We start from the raw sequence: 19059 nt of genomic DNA, 5'->3' as shown, positions 1-19059 counted from the left end.
TAAATTGAACGAAATGATGTAAATGAGAAATACTACCATAAATGTTTTCAGCTTTAGGAATGCAATTGGGAATTTTTGAAATATATGCATTTATTATTTATTTTTTAACATTAAAACTCAAATGAAAAATTACACGGTCAAAATCAAATTGCTGATCAGAAAAGAATTACCCGTACAAACTAGAGTTAAAGCTCGGTATAACAATTGGCAGTAAGAGAAACTTTAAGATAGTGATTGAATGTGTTTTAACTCGTAGTCTGAAGATCGTATAAGACTTAACAAGCAAACGGATTTATACATTATTTTAAGCTTAATTTTCAGCACTAGGACTATGTAAACATACCTGGAATGCTATTTTCTCCTGTTCGAATTGCTCCATGGAATCTTTTTCGACGACAATGGCTTTTAAAGACTGATCCACACAATCCATCCAACTAGACATCTCGTTGAATTTTGCGTAATACGCATCCCATTGGGCAGGAATTTTGTACAGCGCATGCTTGACCGCTTCAATTCTTTTACAAATTGCCACCCATCTATCGTTTGCCTTGTGATATGGATGGGATAAAGCAGGATCATTTGGAAATTTATTCAAGTAAACGCAATTAATTTTCTCTAATGCTGCTAGAATAGATTCAACTTCCTGCAGATCGTTGGTTTTGAAAAAATCGTTGTTGCGTTGAATAATACTTTCAAAGTTTTCATTGTAATTAAACGCTTGTTCTTCGGCATTCAATTCTTTTTCGATTTCGTTGACATGATTGTAGAATTTAATTTCATTTGATTTGAATTCTAACTTGAGCAAAATATTAGGTATCCTGAAAGTTGTATCACTCCATTGCTTTTGAATTGATTCAACTTTACTAATCAGCACGCGCTGCTCATCTGGTGGTAAAAACTTAAGTAATTCTTCGGTGTGCGATTCAAGTTCACTAATGATGGTCGGATCTATATTACTGAAGAATTCTATCTGGCTTTCTATGTCGTTTATTTTTTGCAACTGACCAGACTCAGTTTGCCATGCATTAGCTTGTCGTAGATAGTGTTCAACCTTTGCGTTGCTCGCGGAAAACAGTTCCCACACCTTCATATTTTCTTGTAGTTTATACTCCCAATCGTTTGCATTATTCATAACATATGCAAAACGTTCATTCAATTGTTTCATCCTCGCCGAAGCATCGGTCATATTGACACTATTATCTGTATTTGACAGTTTGATAAGATTTTGGAATACGTTGTTTTTACTTTCCAGCATTGATTTATAGTAGAGTGTTCGACTGAAGAATGATTTATGTCTCGCTAGATTATTTATAGTCTGTTCCGGATCATTGGTAAATGCATATGAAATTAGCAGATTTTCTGCTTCATCTAGCCATCCAGAAATTTCTTTTTGACCAGATTCAAGCGCTTCTTGCTGTGTCAACATTTGATGAAAAAGATGTAATTTCATTGGTATCTGGGCTCTTATACATACTAGTGCCTCTTTTTCCTTTTTCATTAGGTTCATCATTTTGTCAACTTCATCCCTGGAATACTCTTTTATAAGAAATTGAAAACTTTTACTGATAGATTTGAAAAGTTCTTCCATTGATTCAATTTCGCACGCGATATGTTTGATAGCTTCCTCGCACTTTTTAATTTCATTCGAATTGTTCAAATTGTTCCTAGCCAAAGTCTTTTCAGCTTTTTGTATCCATTCACTCAAATGTGTCGCATCGGTTTTGAATTTCTGTCTATGTTGTAGGACATCTCCGACATGCAAGTATTGCTTAGAACTTTGGAACAATTGTTCCCAATGAAGCATGATTTGTTTGTATCTATTGTTTATGATAACGGATGTTTCGTAATCACAAGTTGATTTCAAAACATTGTACGTGTCGCCCAAAGCATCATATCTTTCTTTGTATTTATTCAGGTTCTGAAAGAAATATATCTGCTCGTCTTCGGTTAGTTTTAAGGCATGTTGAGCCTCAATTATCCAGTTTTCCAAATCATTTGTTAGAGTTTTCCATCGTTGCCAGTGACCAATAACATCCTCTAGCATGGTTTCGGTACATATTAATCGCGACGAAACATTTTTCCAACGATCCTCAATATCTCGTAGAAAAGTGTCAATGTCGTATACCTCTTTTTTGGAAATTTTTCCGTCGATTTTATACTCTTCGATAACTTGACGCATATCAATGAGAGCCTTTTCAAACTCTTGCATTATATGATTTCTGGTTACAAAACTTTTTAGTTGATCCAACGATTGTTTCACTACCTCTTCGTTGTTATACTTTACTCCATTGATTTTATTTTCTAGAAGGTTCAGAAAGGCAATGAGGCAACATTTATGCTCGAGAAATTTCAACTTTATTCTCCTCTGTTTAGCTTTTGGCTCTATTTCTGACAATCTCTTATCAAGAGATTTGATGTGATTATCGGCACTTTTATTTGCAGCATACCTCGCCTTCAACTCGTTGAATGTTGCTTGAACCTCAGGATATGCCACAAAGAATTGCTTATGTGCCTCCAGTTTCTTGCTAATGAGCGATGCAGTTTCTTCATTCATACTACTTGGAATATCATCATCGTTTAACAGTTTTTCTCCATTGCTCAACCACAGACCAATAACTCCAAATTGATCGGGAAGATTGATGTCTAGATGCCACAGCCAAAGCTGCATATGACGTTCTAATCGAGGCCACAAATTGTTTAACTTTTGCACCTCAGGCGAACTTTTAGAACCGTATATGTTTTTAATTTTTTTATAAACATTCCACTTTTCAGACTTTTCCAGATCAAATTGTACAAACGCGTCATAGGAGTTAGGATAATTTCCATTCAAACTATCATAATACCGCACCGCACTTTGAAGCCAATTCAGTAGGTCCAAAAGTTCTTGTTCATTTTCACTTTTAGAGTTTATGTTCTGAAAATCAAATTAATTTGTTGACGTACACTTTACTTAATACAGATGCAGTATATTTACCTTGACATCGGGATATTTATGCAAAAATTGTGCAACATACGTCATTATGCTTTTCTCATCGGGGCTATTAACATCGACATCTTCTGCATCGAGTAATCTAGCAATACCTAATTCTGATTCTGCTACGTTGAATGCAGTGTCCAATCGATGACGATTATTGAACTTTTTCATTTCGACTATATTGATAAGGTTGGTTTTTATGGCGTCGATCAATGTCAGAAAGGCAATTCCATCTCTCCAGCTAGCTCCAAAATCGCGAACCTCTAAACCGGATTGCCTGAAAATATTGGATTTAAATGGGTCATAAAATGCAAATGTTTGATTATAATACTTCGGAAGCGCGTTGTTCACCCAACTTAGGAGTGTTTTTCTAGGTCCTTGTTTCATCATGTCTTGATTTCCAATACCGACGACAACTTCTTGAGATACGGGTTTGCTAGGACTAGGAATGTGAGATGCAGTACAGCTGTCTAAGCTGCTCACCGATCCGCTGATGTTCTCATTTAGATAATGTAAAATGCGACTGTTTTCTTCTATTTGGAAGTATAATATTATTGTCCATATCAATCCCAGAACTACAGCGGGACGACCATCAACAATATCAGATGGATTAATGTTGACTAATTTAATCCTTTTGCTGGACAGAAACTGCAGTGCTGTATTTATGTTACTTAAATAATGAGGTCTTCGTAGTATCTTGCCTTTTTCCATAGGTAGACGTTCTCCAGAAAGAACTTCCAATAACGCCAGTAACTTGGTTCCATCTTTCAGATCTTGTATCAAATCGTTTATCTTCAATGGTGGATTTCGCTGAAAATGAATAAAGATACATTAATGGGGACCGCAATAATAATTGATTCAAAACAGGATGTTTGTAAAAAAAGGAAATTTGGTAATGTCAGGAACATAACCAGGGATATGGGAAATACACTTAGGTTTATGTTGTTGTTGTTTATTTGAGGCCCCTATATTGAAATGTTTTCAACATCAAAATATATTCTAGGGATGAAATGCATTGATATAAGTGTTTAAAATTGCGTTTAGCAAATCAAAAGCTAGTGGCATGATTCAGGGTAATCTAAGAATTCTATAACCCAAAAAAGCTTAGGTTAAAATTCATTTAAGTAATATAAATTATACTGAAAATTTAATTCCAGAAACTTTTAAATCTTAAATGGGGCGAGCATGGCGTAGTTGGTAAATCGACTGCCTTGCAAGCAGCGCACAACTGGGTTTAATTCCCAACCCCGCACATAGGCTTACAAATTTTAGCTAAAGAGATTTTTCTTACCCAGAAAATGAGCCGGAATGACCCCAAGGTTAAAACCTCTATAATCAAAAAACAAAAAGATAAATGTTAATCCAGAACCGACTGGACGAGCATATTCCTCACCATCACGTTCATTATCTTTTTGGACTCATTGACGCTGTATCTTGCAAAAATTATGATTCTATTGATTTAATTTCACAGTCAAGCCGAAACTTGTCTTGGCTTAGCAGGCCTATGTCTTATCGGTATAAACAGAACTTCTGCTCGGACCGGAACATTACGTTTGATCAGTCGTTCGATTGAAACAAAGTGTGTTTTAGTTTTTAGGGATTTGTGTCAAGCCGGCGCTAATCTATTCCGACAAAAAGTTAGTGTCGGTTTCTGATGAGACGAAATCGAAACGCACCCATGTAACATAAGAACTGTATGCTAAGACTGATTCCTTCGAGGTCCGGAAGGCCAAGTCTTGCATACTATTAACTGTATAGGTGTACCTGTACCAGGGAGTGAGCCTACTTGATTCCCTAAACTAACTATAAAAGGAAAATAACTTGCATGGTTATTATGTTTAAAATATGTCCAAATGCTTAAATTTGTTATAAGACTTTCGAAATTTATATCACTGACATATTTTTTTTTTTTTTGTGATACTACTAATTTGGACTGTGGTGTCCTTCGCGTTCCCGATCGGGGCGGAGGTCTCACAGTGTCGCCTAGCCGGACAAAACCAAAGTTAGATTTTTTACAGAACTTCAATGTGTATTCTGCTAAAAATTCACTATACCAATTTTTTGAAAATGGACTTTTAGATTTAGTGCACTTTATATTCGTAAATGTTGAATTCGGCGCCACAAAATTACCGCAATGTGAAGTTTTCTTCAAATTCGGGCGGCTTTTGAGGTTTTGTCCGACTTTTGTATGGAAGGTGATCACTGTGGGCAGTGTTACGAAATTTCAAAATCAGTTACCTATTTCTGCTTGCGTTTACCGAAACCGCCATTCAGATTCAACGCCTCCCTCATTCATTGACTTTCCAGGTGACTGAAATTTCATGCAGAATCGAATGCTTGAGTGCATCCCCAACACTGAGCTTTGGCGTGAAATTCCTCCTGTTTGGTAATCGTTTTGGGTCATGGACGACCTCTTCAGCACCAGAGAGGGTGCGGCAGAGTGCCAATTAGTGGTATTTATAGGGTGCTGGTGAGTGGTTGGGCTACGGACGGCCACTACACCACCGTCGAGGGGGGTTGGTGAAAGAGAGGGGGTGTTAGGGAACCTCTTGTTTGGTGATCGTGTTTGAACTGCTGTCCGGAGAAGAGTTCCACTCGGGTGATAAGTCGAAGAAGAAGGTCACGGGGGTAATCTCAAGTACTTGTTTTGTCCTGGATCCGATGTTACGCCTTTGCTCGCTTAGTGCGTTTATTCGTTGCCACATTTCTTTCGCGGGCGAGTCGGGGTAGATTTCGCCCAGGAATGCATTCCAGCTTGCCGATTTGGCCTTGACTGCCCTCCATGCGTCGTTTCGGAAATGGTTGAACCTGGTTGTCCTGAGCAGGCTGTCGACCGGCGTTATGCGGAGTATTCGGAGAGCTCGTCGGCAGTTTTTGAGGGTCTTTGCGGCTTCAGAGCACCACCACCTGGGCGCTGGTCTGGAGGAAACTGGCTTCGGCGACGTGGTGGACGGTCCCCGAAGGCTCGTCCGGCGTGTACATCTTTTGTGGGTCGAAGTTGTCCTTGAACGCTTCGTCGAAGCTGGTCGAATCGACCTCTTTACATCCCGAGCAAATTCTCGTGGGATCAAACACCATACAACCCCATAAAGATACCATGAACATGGTACGCGTCAAATTTCACAACAACCAAAACACAATGAAAGTGTCTCCCATAAATACACCAGCATATGTTTTTAAAGGTGACCTTCCGGACCATGGTGATGGTGTTTTCATGGATTGAATCCATTCCAGCCACTTTCAAAACACCATGCAGTTGGGGTGAATTTGGACCATGAGCGTGGGGGCATTATAGGTTTTTCGTTATCTCGGGATAGCCAAGATAATTTGACGTTGGCGTCCCATTAAAGCGCCAGCGAGCTATGGTCCGAGTGGTGGTCGTTGTTGCAGCTGGTCGATGTGGGCCGGGTGCTAAATCGGCAGACAGTATGACAACGTGTTTCTGTGCTCCGTCGTTCCTCCGTTGGGCACCTGCTATGTGGTACCGGGCCTGATGGTAGCCCGACAGAAGGTTTCCGGGTGCCAGTGGGTGAACCAGTGTTGTAGGGTGTCCGAGCGCTGGGCAGCCTGGAATGGGTTCAGTGTCGTACGACTGGTCGTGCTAGGTGGTTGATATGGTTGGACCTACGCCCGGGCGCCCTGCACTAGCAGTCGCCGAAGGATCGTCGGCGAGAGGCGGTGCGAGGGGGAACGCTTTTTTCCCAACGCTACTTTGTATGCTAGTTTTGGTGCCGGTTGGTTGGCCGTTGTCGGGATAAGTGTCGGTTTGCTATCTCGTTCGGAAGGTTACCGGGTCCCAGGAACAGCTGGGTTTCTGGGCTAGGAGATTGCTGGGATGATCTTCTGGGGGCCGGTTCTCCTTGGTCGAGTTTGTTGGTGGGTGGACTGGCATACTACCTTTCCAGTGAACGCTGGGGTATGGCATGGGCTACGTATTCAGTGACTGGGCGAGGCCTGCAACGGCAGACGCCGAAGGCTCGTCGAGAGGGTCCGGTACATCAACGGGTGGCGCAGAGGAGAAGGTTTTTTCCCTATCGCTCCTTCGTAACTGGGGGGAGTGGTCTATGTTTAGGTCTGGATTACCGGCAATCTTGAGTGTTACCTTTTCATATCGATGAAGGCACCCCACAAAGCAACTATTTCGTTCTCGAGGTTCTTGTTGGATATCTGTTCTTCTAGCAGTTATTCCTTTAATTTCTTAATGGTGGCGTCTTTGTCTTCGCTTGGAAGGAGGACTTTGGCTGATTTTTTTTCGGGATTTCGATCTCCTTCCTCAGCAGATTTATTGTTGCTGACGGTACTTGCCTAGGATACCGTTACTGCCGCAAAGCCTTGTGTGGGCAATGTTCTGACTTCAGGGAACATTGTGTTCTTGTAGGTTTTAATCCATACTATCATAGCTGGTCTGTTGGCATGATTTCTCCTTGGACACTTCGTGCTCTTTAGCGCGATTAAGGCAGACCTCTCTCTGGTTGCAGTTCTTGCTAACAAACCGATCACATCGGGAGCACTGCCTTGGGTTGAGATAATATTTCCTCGCGTTTACCCTCATACCGAGGTAAACGCTTTCCGCTAGAGGGAAAGTTCAAGGCGAGGAGTGGGGTGTTCGTCGGTACGCCGCTTACCATCTTGGTAATCCTGCGGACTTCCACCACGCCTCGCTCTTTCAAATCGGCCAAATCCAGGTAGTAGATGGTACCGGTGTTTTTTTTTGTCAAAATTTGAATTATAGAGGTTTGCTGTGCAATAAGTGCTGGTGATCAAATGTGTAGTACTTTGATAGACAATGCATAAACGAACAGAAACTATGAATATATCCCGCACTGTGCAGGAAGGAAAAGCTTCCTATATTACTATATTATTTTATTGAAGAACTATATTACCAATCTTTAAGGAAACTTCTATGTTGGAAAGCTATTTAATCCCGTGTTTGTAGCTTCCAATAAAAGTGGCATGCCTCGTGTATGTATGTACTTACGAATAGTGTTATTGACGAATGTCTTATATCCAACTTAACATTTCGCAGTTTATGTTTATTACCTTCACCAACAAGCCCCTTGGCCCCAATGGTGGTTGCTTAAACTAATTACATTTTAAAATTGACAACATTTTCGCTTTTATAGCATTCCGCGTCCGGTTGAAGTCAAAGGCCGTCGCCATACTGTTAAAAATTCGTTGGAGTCCGGTTACAGCGCTCTGGCAACCATAGTTGGTTCTCCTGAACGGAACTCGCAGAAGGGAGTTATTACGTAGAGCTCGAACGCGGGCTTGAAGATCCAGACGTCCGAGGATTGTAGGGCAATCCACTCTGGCAGAGAGTAAGTCCGAGACGAACAGGGCTCGAGAGCAGTCCCTCCGAATGCTGAGTGTATCGAGGTGTATAAGCTGGCAACGGTTTTCATAGCTCGGCAGCTGAAATCTGTTTCGCCATGGGAGATGACGAAGGGCGAAGCGTATGAACCTGCGTTGGACAGCCTCGATTCTGTCAATCCCATTCTGGTAGTACGGATTCCAAACAGCTGAACAATATTCTAACGTTGAGCGGACCAACGCGCAGTAAAGCGATTTAAGACAATATACGTCCCTGAAGTTTTTCGCTATTCGGAAGATGAACCCAAGCTGTCGTGATGCCTTATCCATGATGTATGACGTATGTGGTTTGAATGTTAATGCCGAATCCATGATGACTCCGAGATCTTTGATGTGAGAGTGTCTTGGAATGCTCGAGCCGAAGAAATGGTAGTTAAACTGAGTCGGTTGGCGTTTCCGCGTGCTTTCACAGTCAATATGACGGTTGACAACATAAACAGGAAATGCGTCAATTATTCGTCATATTTGCCGCATAATAAATCATCATCTTCTGATAATCTCAGAAGGGTTGTATCAAACTGTGCTCGAAATGGTTTTTCAATCATAATATACAGTGACGCAAATGCCCATCACATACTGTGGTGCAGCTTGGATATCAATTTGAGAGACACTGAATTTATAGAATACTTAAGCAGTACATTTCTGCTTATAATCAGTGCAGGAACTCGTCCAATATTTGCCTGGTCTGACAAGGAAGAGGTTTTAGAAGTAACTTTCTGCTCTGGTAGTATTGCGCATGAGTTAGCAAACTGGCTCGTCTGGACGTCTCTCTAGATATCGTTAGGCCGATGACAAGCTGAAGCGGAAAGCGAAGCGTTTGCGGACGCGTCATAGTGTTTTGCCGCGTTCGCCCCGCTTTTACTATGACAGTATTACGCGTTCTACATGCACACACCAAAGAGATAGGTCAAACGCATTCGCTTCGCTTACCGCTACCGCATCGCAAATCGCGTAAGCATGTCATCGGCCTTACATATCGTATTCCCAAAACTACGAACTGGAACCTCTAGGGCTTGGCAACAAGGTTTTTCGGGTATTTTCGACGATTGAAGCTCCATGTGACTTGGATGTGGTCATGGATAAAACAAACTAACTCATAGTAACCGCATGCAAAAGACTTGTTCGTTCCAAGGTATGCGTGTTTCTAGAGGAACTCCTTGGTGGGATACCGAAATTGCTGGACTCAAAAAGGATGATTGCCCCTGATTTCCCTTAAGCTTGTTCTAATTCTTGGACATTTGCTTGTAGAGTTATGACAACTGAATCGATCAAATGGATGCTGGAAAGTTTTGCTCCGCAGTTTACGGGAAATATGGAGTACAATATTCGCTCTTGACGACAACATGGCAAGGTACAGCTCCAAATAACATGTGGAACATGCCGATCGAGCCCATACAATGTGATTCCTGATTCTTGAAAAGCGTATCTTTACTGACTTTATGATTTCTGATTTTGAAGAATGAAGCTGAAGAAAACGCTAAAACGTTTGATTTAAGTAGGTAATTAAGTATCTCTAATCTGAATTTGAGAGTTCAGAAACTCGATTAGTTTAATTCAAAACTGAAACTACTTAATAAATGAGATCAATCACACAATTCATATTCATTCATTCTTAAAAGTCAAAGCAAATCGATCTTTTTCCTATAAATGTCCAATCTAGCCTGGGAAGTGCGTGCAATAAATTCGTTTGCTTCTCCAGCTGTTATTTGAGCAACTTAAGTCTAAAGCAATATTCCAGCTTCAAAGTGGAGGTGAAAAATGGCTGATTTGAATAATGGTAGCAAATAATTATATGGAAATTAAATAATTATATTGAAACGAGTTAATAAAAACCTGTTTCAATCCACCTAGCGGTGCCATTGTGCTTTTCCCAATCATGAACACGAGAATTTTTGCGTTTATATTCATTAAAAGCTTTCAAATGTATATATTACATTTTCATTATACATGACATGACAACTACATACAAGTAAAGAAATCATTATTCGAGTTCTAAAATTTTGTAAAAGAAAAAAACAGCCACGGTTATATTAAATTGAAATAAGGTGCGAAATCGGAAAAATCCCAAAATGTCGTCGGTGACCTAGAACTGCAAATTTAAGTTGTTTGAAAGACATTTTAGCGAAAATTTTATCTTTTTTGCTTTCATCGGAGTATCGGTTTGCATCGGAATTTGGATCACATGCACGCCACAACCCGTAACTCCGGAACCGGAAGTCGGATCGGGATGAAATTTAATAACCATTTACGGGGACACAACATCTTTCATTTGAAGCTAAGTTTGGTTGAATCGGTCTAGCCATCTCCAAGAAACCGATGTGACAGTTATTCTGAATTTAGATACTTCCGCCGTGGCTTCCAGAACCGATGATGGTGGGCAAAGAGGCTTTGAATGGCTGTTAGTGACCTAATACTACAAATCGAACCAGTTGTGGTCACATTTTGGAAAAATTTTCACCTTTATACATTCATTGCAGAATTTATTAAAATCGACATTTTCTGCATGATCGTACTCATCACCCTGTAATTCCGGAACCGGAAGTCGGATCCATTAGAAATTCAATAGCAGCCTATGGGAACGTTGTACCTTTCATTTGAGACTGTCAAAATCGGTTCAGCTATCTCTGTGAAAAATGAGTGACATTTTTGGTCACATACACATACAGACGCACATACACACACATACATACACACGCACAGACATTTGCCGAACTCGACGAACTGAATCGAATGGTATACGTCACTCGGCCCTCCGGGCCACCGTTAACAAGACGGTTTTCGGAGCAATTGCAATACCTTTCTATTGAGAAAGGCAAAAACGTTCAATTTTGAAAACTGCTATTTTATCACACACCTTTCTGTTATATCAAAGGTGACAAAATGATGTGACTTTCTTGCTTCATGTATAAGCACGTACACACTGGTTAATGCGGTATATGCGAATAGAACCTATACACTGCGATTGAAAGTTGACGTTTGTATTGGCCACAGCATATATTAGAAAGATGGAAAATCAATATCCTATTCAACATTTAAACTCCTAATTATTCAAATGTAAAATAGCAAACATTCCAGTAGATCGCTTTAAAAAAAGTTAAAAGATAAGACCCCCCCCCCCCCCCCTAATCAGAATATATTGGCTCAAAAGGCACCCCCCCCCCCTAAACACTAAACATTAAAGAATTCGGCAAGACGTCGACGAAATACGTATATGTTGAATTTAATAAATACCTGGTGGAATTAAAAGGAAAACATTTCTTCTTTTATTTATATTTATCAATTACTTTCAAATGTCGAGGGTATCAATGGGCAAATTTATTCTAGTGGATCTCGTAGGAACTATTCGATATGTTGTAAATTTTATTTATCAATCATTTAATGCGAAATTTTCATCTAAAATTAACATTTCGATCAGATGCTAAAAATCGATATTTTCGACAATTCCTGCATGGTCTAGTAGTGTAGGTACGATATATATTTAAGGGGTTACATACCTTTTTATTTTTCAAAAAATCGAATTTTTTTATTACTATATCTAAAAGTACAACTCCTTGAGAATATTTTCCCAATTTTTTATAGAGATCCCAGAAATAGTTCAAAAGTTATAGCGCTTCCAAGCGCGCTTCATATACCAAGAGCGGTCGTAACTTCAAATTTTAAACTCGATAGTCTCGAAATGTCGTTTTTCCAAAAATGGTTTTTCTGTGATCACGATTGCCGAAAAACCACTCAACCGATTTTCTTATTTTTTTTTTCAATTGATCGTCATTTATTTTTCTCGTACCTTACTGATTTCTTTTTTTAACAAATTATTGTTTTGTAGATGAGAATTTTTTAATGCAATTTTTAAAGCTTAAAACAGCGATTGTTTAGGAAATCGTTCCAGAACGCAGGAAAAAAATATTATTTATTCAACTAATCGTTAAGGTACGAGGAATACTCAAATTCTAAAAGATTTTTTTTGTGTTTTGGGAGTTTAGTTGATCTATTGGTCTTCAATCGTGATCACCGTAAACCTCTTAAATGAAATAGGGTTTCGGAGAAAAAGCCGTAACTCCGCGAGTTAGGTATTGAATATATGAATTTTTACTCAAGCTACAAAGTTGAAGCAGGTTTACCTGATTTGGACCTCCAAAAAAAACAACCATAAAACTGGATCCTAAAGCAATATTTTTTTTGAATCAAGAATTGAAGAAAAATATTTTTGCGTTAAACTACACTTGATAAAGGACTTAAAAATTAAATTTGAAAGATCCAATTACACTCACGAAAAAATCCCAAAAAATTTCAAGATTTTTCAATACAGCACTATTTTCAGATATAGTATGTTATAAAAAGAATATTCACATCCACCGCAAAAGTAGTATATGTTTAAGATTATTAACAAAATCGCTTGAAGGTGCGCGTTTATTTGCATAGGTAATTCGTGAATATAATAATTTACGCTACATTCATTACAAAAATACTCTTCGCTATAGATAAGAATCTCCCAAAAATCCAAGTAGTTTGGTGGGGGTCCGCAATAACACAGGATGAATGCGAAGGTGTACCACTGATCTATCACATAAAAAATAGAAGATGAAAATAATCATGTGCCTTCGAACGACTTAGTCAAAAATATTCAAATATTGATTCTGACGTGTTAAAAACCCACACACATTGTAAATGAACACACAATGCTATCGAATCAAATATACGCAATACACACATCAATTTATATTTGGGAAATTGAGTAATGTTTAAAAACAACTAAGTAACACCTTATTGTCTCAGTTAATAATGTATTAGAGAAAAGTGAATAATGTCATGAATAAATCAGAAAAAAATGAATTTTTCGTCCCGTTTTAAAATTCATCACATACAAAATGGCCTCTACGGTAAGAACCATCTGCTAAGTTTGTTGAAATACGATGTCATGTTTCGCGGAATAATGCAGCATTAAGAATTGTTCTTTATATTGGGCTGAACTTTCTATACACTCATATTAGGTGAACATTTCAGTTCTAATAATAAACTTGGATGACTGTACTCTCTACTGTACTCCGCTCAGGAATATAGTAGCACTATGTTAATTCTGAATCATACAAACGACGAACAATGTAATAATTGTGTTTATTGTCGTGGTTACACTCCCCATTAGTATTCAGAAAAAAATTATTGATTTTTGTTCTTTAACATTTTATCTGTGATTCTAAAATAGGCGATTGTAGTTGACTATATTACTTTTTCAATAGTCACCGAAACATTAAAAAATTACCGATAAAATACGCCAATATTTCAAAGTACGAGTTTTGGCTCACACTATTATCACCAAACATATTATGAAAATTAAAAATGAATCATTCATAAAAGATATCTGTAAAATAGCTAATTACTCACGAGAAATCAATAAATTGTTATACACTAGCTTACCTTATGTAGAAACGAATTTATCCAATTCACAAATGTTTTCTTCTGCACGCGCTCTTGTTCATCTGAAATAGAAAACAACGTTTGTACACATTATGTTTAAACCAGAAAATGATTAAAACTATTTACTATTCCTAATTTTCCAAAGATTTGATACATCCTTGTTACATAACTAGGTTAATTAGTATATGAATTCCAGCTAGTAGCGAAGTGTAATGAGAAAAGTCCAACGCAAGACTGATATCATCCGTGGAAAAATTCCGAACGTGCGTAACGAAAACCCTGGAAACCAAATAAATAAACTGCACCATCAGAACGAAATGATACATTTATACCCAACGTCCTAACAGCGAAGCACTTCGCCGTTTCACCTAAAATGACTAGATGCTTATGCTCAAACAGAATGCTCCCTCATTTATGCAGCGTATAACCCAGTTTGAAAAGTTTTAATGTTGTCGGGACAACATCGGCTTATTTGCTACAGCAAGAAATCCATGGTTAGACAGATTTCTCAAACCGGGCTATGGCCATTCGTTAGTGATGGAGTGTTCTCTTTCTGTACTCTTCTCAATCAATCGTTATGTTCGAGATTCTATTTACTATAGAAAGGGATCTTAGTGCTGGTACGATAACTATAGAAACGCTGAAATGTTTCTATCACTATGTGGCGCTGGAATACATGTGACATTATACTTTTCTAACATATTTCAACCCGACTTTTGAATCCGATCTCCTATTTACTTTACATTATTCTAAATAATTTGAGTTTTAATCAATCTATTTTCAAGTAAGTCCGTATTATTGAAGTTCATTTCGTTAGTCTTTCAAGTGGTTCCAATTTTTACAACTCGAACTTCCACTTAAATATCAAAATCTAATTCTAATCTAATAAGGTCTTCATATTGAAATGACACTTCAAATCTGATGCGCTTCATATTCAACGAATTATTCAGGTCCGTTTCCTTGTGTTTTCAAAGGGTTTATAAATATAGATCTGTAAATGTAGTCCACTAGATGGTTGATAATTGTCTATAATCTATGATGACTTTTAATCTGTAGTCCGGCATCGACTGGGTATTACCGTCTTGTGCAGTAGAAGCAAAATGAGCAGGTGTGAGTGGGCATGTGCGCTATAACCCAACCGTAGACAGAACTGAATACGTGAGGTGTCCGAGGAGACAGGAGGTTGTGTCAAACAACCTGCCCGGAAAACACCACGTTACGAAGAATCAGGAGGACAAGGCAGATCGGAATAATCGATCAAAGCCCACGTAACGAAAAAAGGACTACGATTGGAGACTTGGCGTATCGAACTGTAAGCCTTTTTGCTTCCCTGGGTTCGAACGAATCCTACACAATGAGCAGAAACTCGCAACTTCAAAGACGTAGCATTGTAGGAACTTTGCTTGGCAGGACAGAATGTGTGGAAAAGCGGGTATCGCGCGGTGCATTCTACTAGAGCGACGGCACAACAAACAAGTTGGGAATCATCTTTGTAGTGCTGGGCAAGATGCGCCAACGCGTAATCAAGTACCAGACGATCAGTGAAAGGACGTGTGTAGATCAAAGGTCATTTATACAACTATAGCATCGTTAACGTGTACTGCCCTCACGAAGCGTCACCCGAGAACGAGAAAGGTGCATTTTACGCGCATTGGGAGCCCGCGGCAGAATGTGAAGCTCCTCGTCAGTGACTTGAACCCCGCCCCTGAGATCACCTGATTAACAAACTGAGAACCAAATCGACCACGTTCTAATGAACGGGAAAATTTTCTCCAACATCACAAATGTGCGCACCTTCCACAGCATGAATATAGATTCGAAATCGCCTACAGGAAGATCGGGATACCGAGGGATGGAGCATCTGTACAGAGTTATGAAAATTCTACGAGTAGGTAAATCGCTCAAGCAAAGGCTATGTGCCACAGGCTGACATATGAAGAGATACTAATGGAGACCTTCTCACGACCGAGTGTAAACTGATCGATAAGTGTATTATGACGAACATCGAAATATCAGTAGACGACGAGAGTATCGCAAGAATCAGTCTGGGGACATGCCCAGCCGACGACAGATTCCCAGCGCAAGATCTACCGAAGATTCATGAGGTTATCGGCGGGTGGAGGACTGATAAAGCCGCTGGCAATGATCAACTGCCATGTGAGCTGCTGAAACACTGAAGAGAGGCGTTGTGTAGAGCACTCCACTGGGTGGTTTTAAAGATCTGGGAGAAACAGATTTTACCGGAAGATTGGATGGAGGAAGTAGTATGTCCCATCTTTAAAAAGGGTGTTAAGCGGGATTGCTGCAAATAGTTATCGAGCAATTGCTGAAGATGTTCTCCCAAATTCCTTGTCGCCGCCAATCACCGTTAGCAAGCGAATTTATTGAGAAAACTAGCATATAATGCCCAAATACGGATTTCTGGATCTGCGAAAATAGATCGAGTGATATGTGATGAGTATTAGGAAATACTTTCGAGTCCTTTTGAAACTCAGAAAGGGCTACGGTAAGGTGTGATAATAAGAGCTAGGATTGACACGGTTTTCCGGAAGTCTGCTCAGCTTTTTAGCTTTCCAGGTAACGTCAACATTGTGGCACACAATCTTGAGACGATGGTAGGAACGTATATCCCACTGATGGTTGAAGCGATGGCGATGATATCGAGTTGGTTGATACCCACACAATTAGGGCGGATTGTTGGCGAGTTACAATGGGTTGCCTAGAACAATGTTTCAATAGTCTACCGCTCGTCGGCATGTTTTAATCCGCCTAGTCGCCATTTCGTTTACTGGGTGGGCTCGTGTATTTGAGCTCACTAATGAACGTCAATAATGACACCAACAGAGAAATTTAGAAACGTATTATAGCAGGTGAACGTTGTTACTTTGGGCTTCGAAAAACCCTTCGATCGACGTATGTACGACACCGGATGAAGTTAATCTTCTACAAATCGCTCATTAGACCGGTTGTCCTCTTCGGTCAAGAAACCTAGAGCATGCTGGAGGGAGATCAACGCATGCTTAGTGAATTTGAATGCAAGGTGTTGAGAACGATTAGTTTTTAGAACCATTTTACCGAGTTGTTCACCATTTTGAAAATATGCAGCCGCCCAAATTTCGCTGAGCGAACAATGGGTGATTCTCCAAGCTACTGTTGCAATTCGTTATTCATACGCCGTCTCCGCATTCCGTTTTTCATATGCATCCCATCGTAGTACTTCCAAAATTATTATTTAAATATTAAAAATAAAATATTTTTTATATTAAACTAATCACCACCAATATTTTTTTTCAACTCAGTTAATTTTGGTTAACCCCCAAAACCCCCCTGGCTACGCCACTGCATTAGTATATGTACCTGCGGTATCCTTGAACGAATGATTAAAAAAACTTCTTCTTGGAGGAAACGGGGACGATTTTTCCAAAAAAAAAAATCACTATTTTCACCTGAAATTTTTTTTAAAAAAATTCATAACAATAATATGAAAATTTTGACGAAAAAATGGAATCGATAAGGACACGGCAGTTAAATTACGAGCAAGTCAAAAAAACTTTTGAGATCGGTTGAAAACTCTTCCGGCAATCGTAGTCACCGCAAAGACGCTTTTGGGAAACATGATTTCGAGATAATCGCGTTTAAAGTTTCAAGTATAAGCAACACCTCCAAAAGGGAGCAAGATGAAAAACGCTATAACTTTGCATCCACTGCTCCGATCTCTATAGAAATTTGAGGTAACATTCTTAAGAACAGCTTTACGATAGAAGAATAAAAAAAATCGATTTTTTGACCGACCTCAACATATACCCCTTAACAATCCCCATTAGTCATGCGTGTTCAGTTGCTAAACATGTCAACATTTAACCTAAATCGACCACTACAGAACAGACGACGGCTTTGGTTGGTGATAAAGAACTATCGATTTGAAATAAAAGCGTACGCTTTGGCATGTAAATCCCGCCAACTTGAAAGTGAATGATTGAGGGAAGCTGTGACTCTGAATCTTGGTTGCAGTAAATGAGTCATTTTGTTTTATGATGATTGGAAATGGAAATCACAATTTACGAAGGTTGAAACAAATTAGTTTCTAGCTCAAATTAAAAAAAAAAAGTTTAAAGAACAAAAACGATTTATTACCAATTTAGACAGTAGTGAGTGTATGTATTGTGTGGTATTTAGAGCCAAGCGGAATTGATCATGATGAATCTATTTAGAATGTGTTATTTGCGAAGTTAATTATTTCAATTGCCTTTTTAAGCAAATCATTATTTTCAGCATTCATAGTTGATATGTAGCCTGCGAGCAATAATTTTCACTTTGTTCCATAGCCAATCAATTACTTCGAACAACAGATTAATTATTAACTTTCGGTCTAATTTCAAAATTGTTTGAAAGATTAGCTCAAAAGGATTGTAATCCAGAAGATAAAAATAATTATTTTAATATTTAATCAACTTCACAAGCATATTTTTGTTCGTTATTCTGAATAATTTTGGTTTAGGATAGGCTTCAATCGACAGCGACCCCCCCCCCCCTCCTTTCCCCTCTCTGGTTACGCTACTATGTTCTAAGCTGAAAATGATAATCAGTTATATTGCATCGATCAGTTCTCCTGTTGCTTGTGGATACGAACAATTAGCACAGCTTGTATTATCCGGAACGGATGGATATGTGATTAGTCCCTACTCGCGTGAATGAGTGAGAATTGAGATGAAAGGTTCCGAATTATGTGTTTAAAATCTATTTTAGAATCTTTATCGTAAATTTCTTACATAATAAGTATGATGCATGATTGAAGTTTTTCAAAATAGTGCCCCGAAGCTACATGTGCCCCTAGCGAAGACGCTGCGCTACTAAGAAGCGTCAAAGTTTATAAGTTATAAATGAGCTACATGACAAAAATGAAAATAATATAGGGTAAAGCGCTAATTTTAGCTCTATTAGGGAGAGTGCCAAACTATGTCATTAATTACTCGACCTACAATGGATGTAATGCATATAAACTGGCATCAACATGTTTGCTTAGTTCCTAAGAACCAATATTGCAACAACAATGGCCTGAAAACGGTGAAATGCTCGTGTTTGAACACAACGAAAACTCGAATCAAGTTCCCCGTATATTTGCCCTACCATTTGAGCCAATGCGTGGTACAAAGGTGGCAAACGCTACTCTAACCAACTTCAAATGGGTAGGGTGATAATTGAAACAGGGTGAAAATAGGCTCATTACCCAATGCACTGTTCGCAGTGTTTCCATGGCTGAGAAACAGCTGGGGGCCCGTATCGGTTCATGTTTCCCTACATAT

General features: G+C 39.1%; 2 protein-coding genes across 10 annotated transcripts in view; one reads left to right on the top strand and one right to left on the bottom strand.

Moving 5' to 3' along the window:
* The window catches only part of LOC131686117 (uncharacterized), a 280208-nt gene that overhangs the window by 220828 nt on the left and 40321 nt on the right, over nt 1-19059 (top strand). The window lies entirely within an intron of this gene.
* Nucleotides 1-19059, bottom strand: part of LOC131686114 (muscle-specific protein 300 kDa) — a 113822-nt gene that overhangs the window by 69416 nt on the left and 25347 nt on the right. For 5 of the 6 annotated variants that reach the window (XM_058970270.1, XM_058970268.1, XM_058970265.1 and 2 more), the window contains exons 2-6: nt 13757-13818; nt 3306-3784; nt 2975-3251; nt 344-2914; nt 37-51 (exon numbers count right to left, since the gene is read on the bottom strand). In XM_058970270.1, the coding sequence (XP_058826253.1) occupies nt 37-51; nt 344-2914; nt 2975-3251; nt 3306-3784; nt 13757-13818 (3404 nt within the window). The remainder of the gene's footprint in view (nt 1-36; nt 52-343; nt 2915-2974; nt 3252-3305; nt 3785-13756; nt 13819-19059) is intronic. The other variant, XM_058970266.1, reaches the window with a different exon arrangement.

Source organism: Topomyia yanbarensis, chromosome 2 (assembly GCF_030247195.1).
Source record: "Topomyia yanbarensis strain Yona2022 chromosome 2, ASM3024719v1, whole genome shotgun sequence".
In the NCBI taxonomy this organism is placed as follows: domain Eukaryota; kingdom Metazoa; phylum Arthropoda; class Insecta; order Diptera; family Culicidae; genus Topomyia; species Topomyia yanbarensis.
Note: the sequence above shows the minus strand (reverse complement) of the source record. Positions and strands in the feature narration are given on the sequence as shown.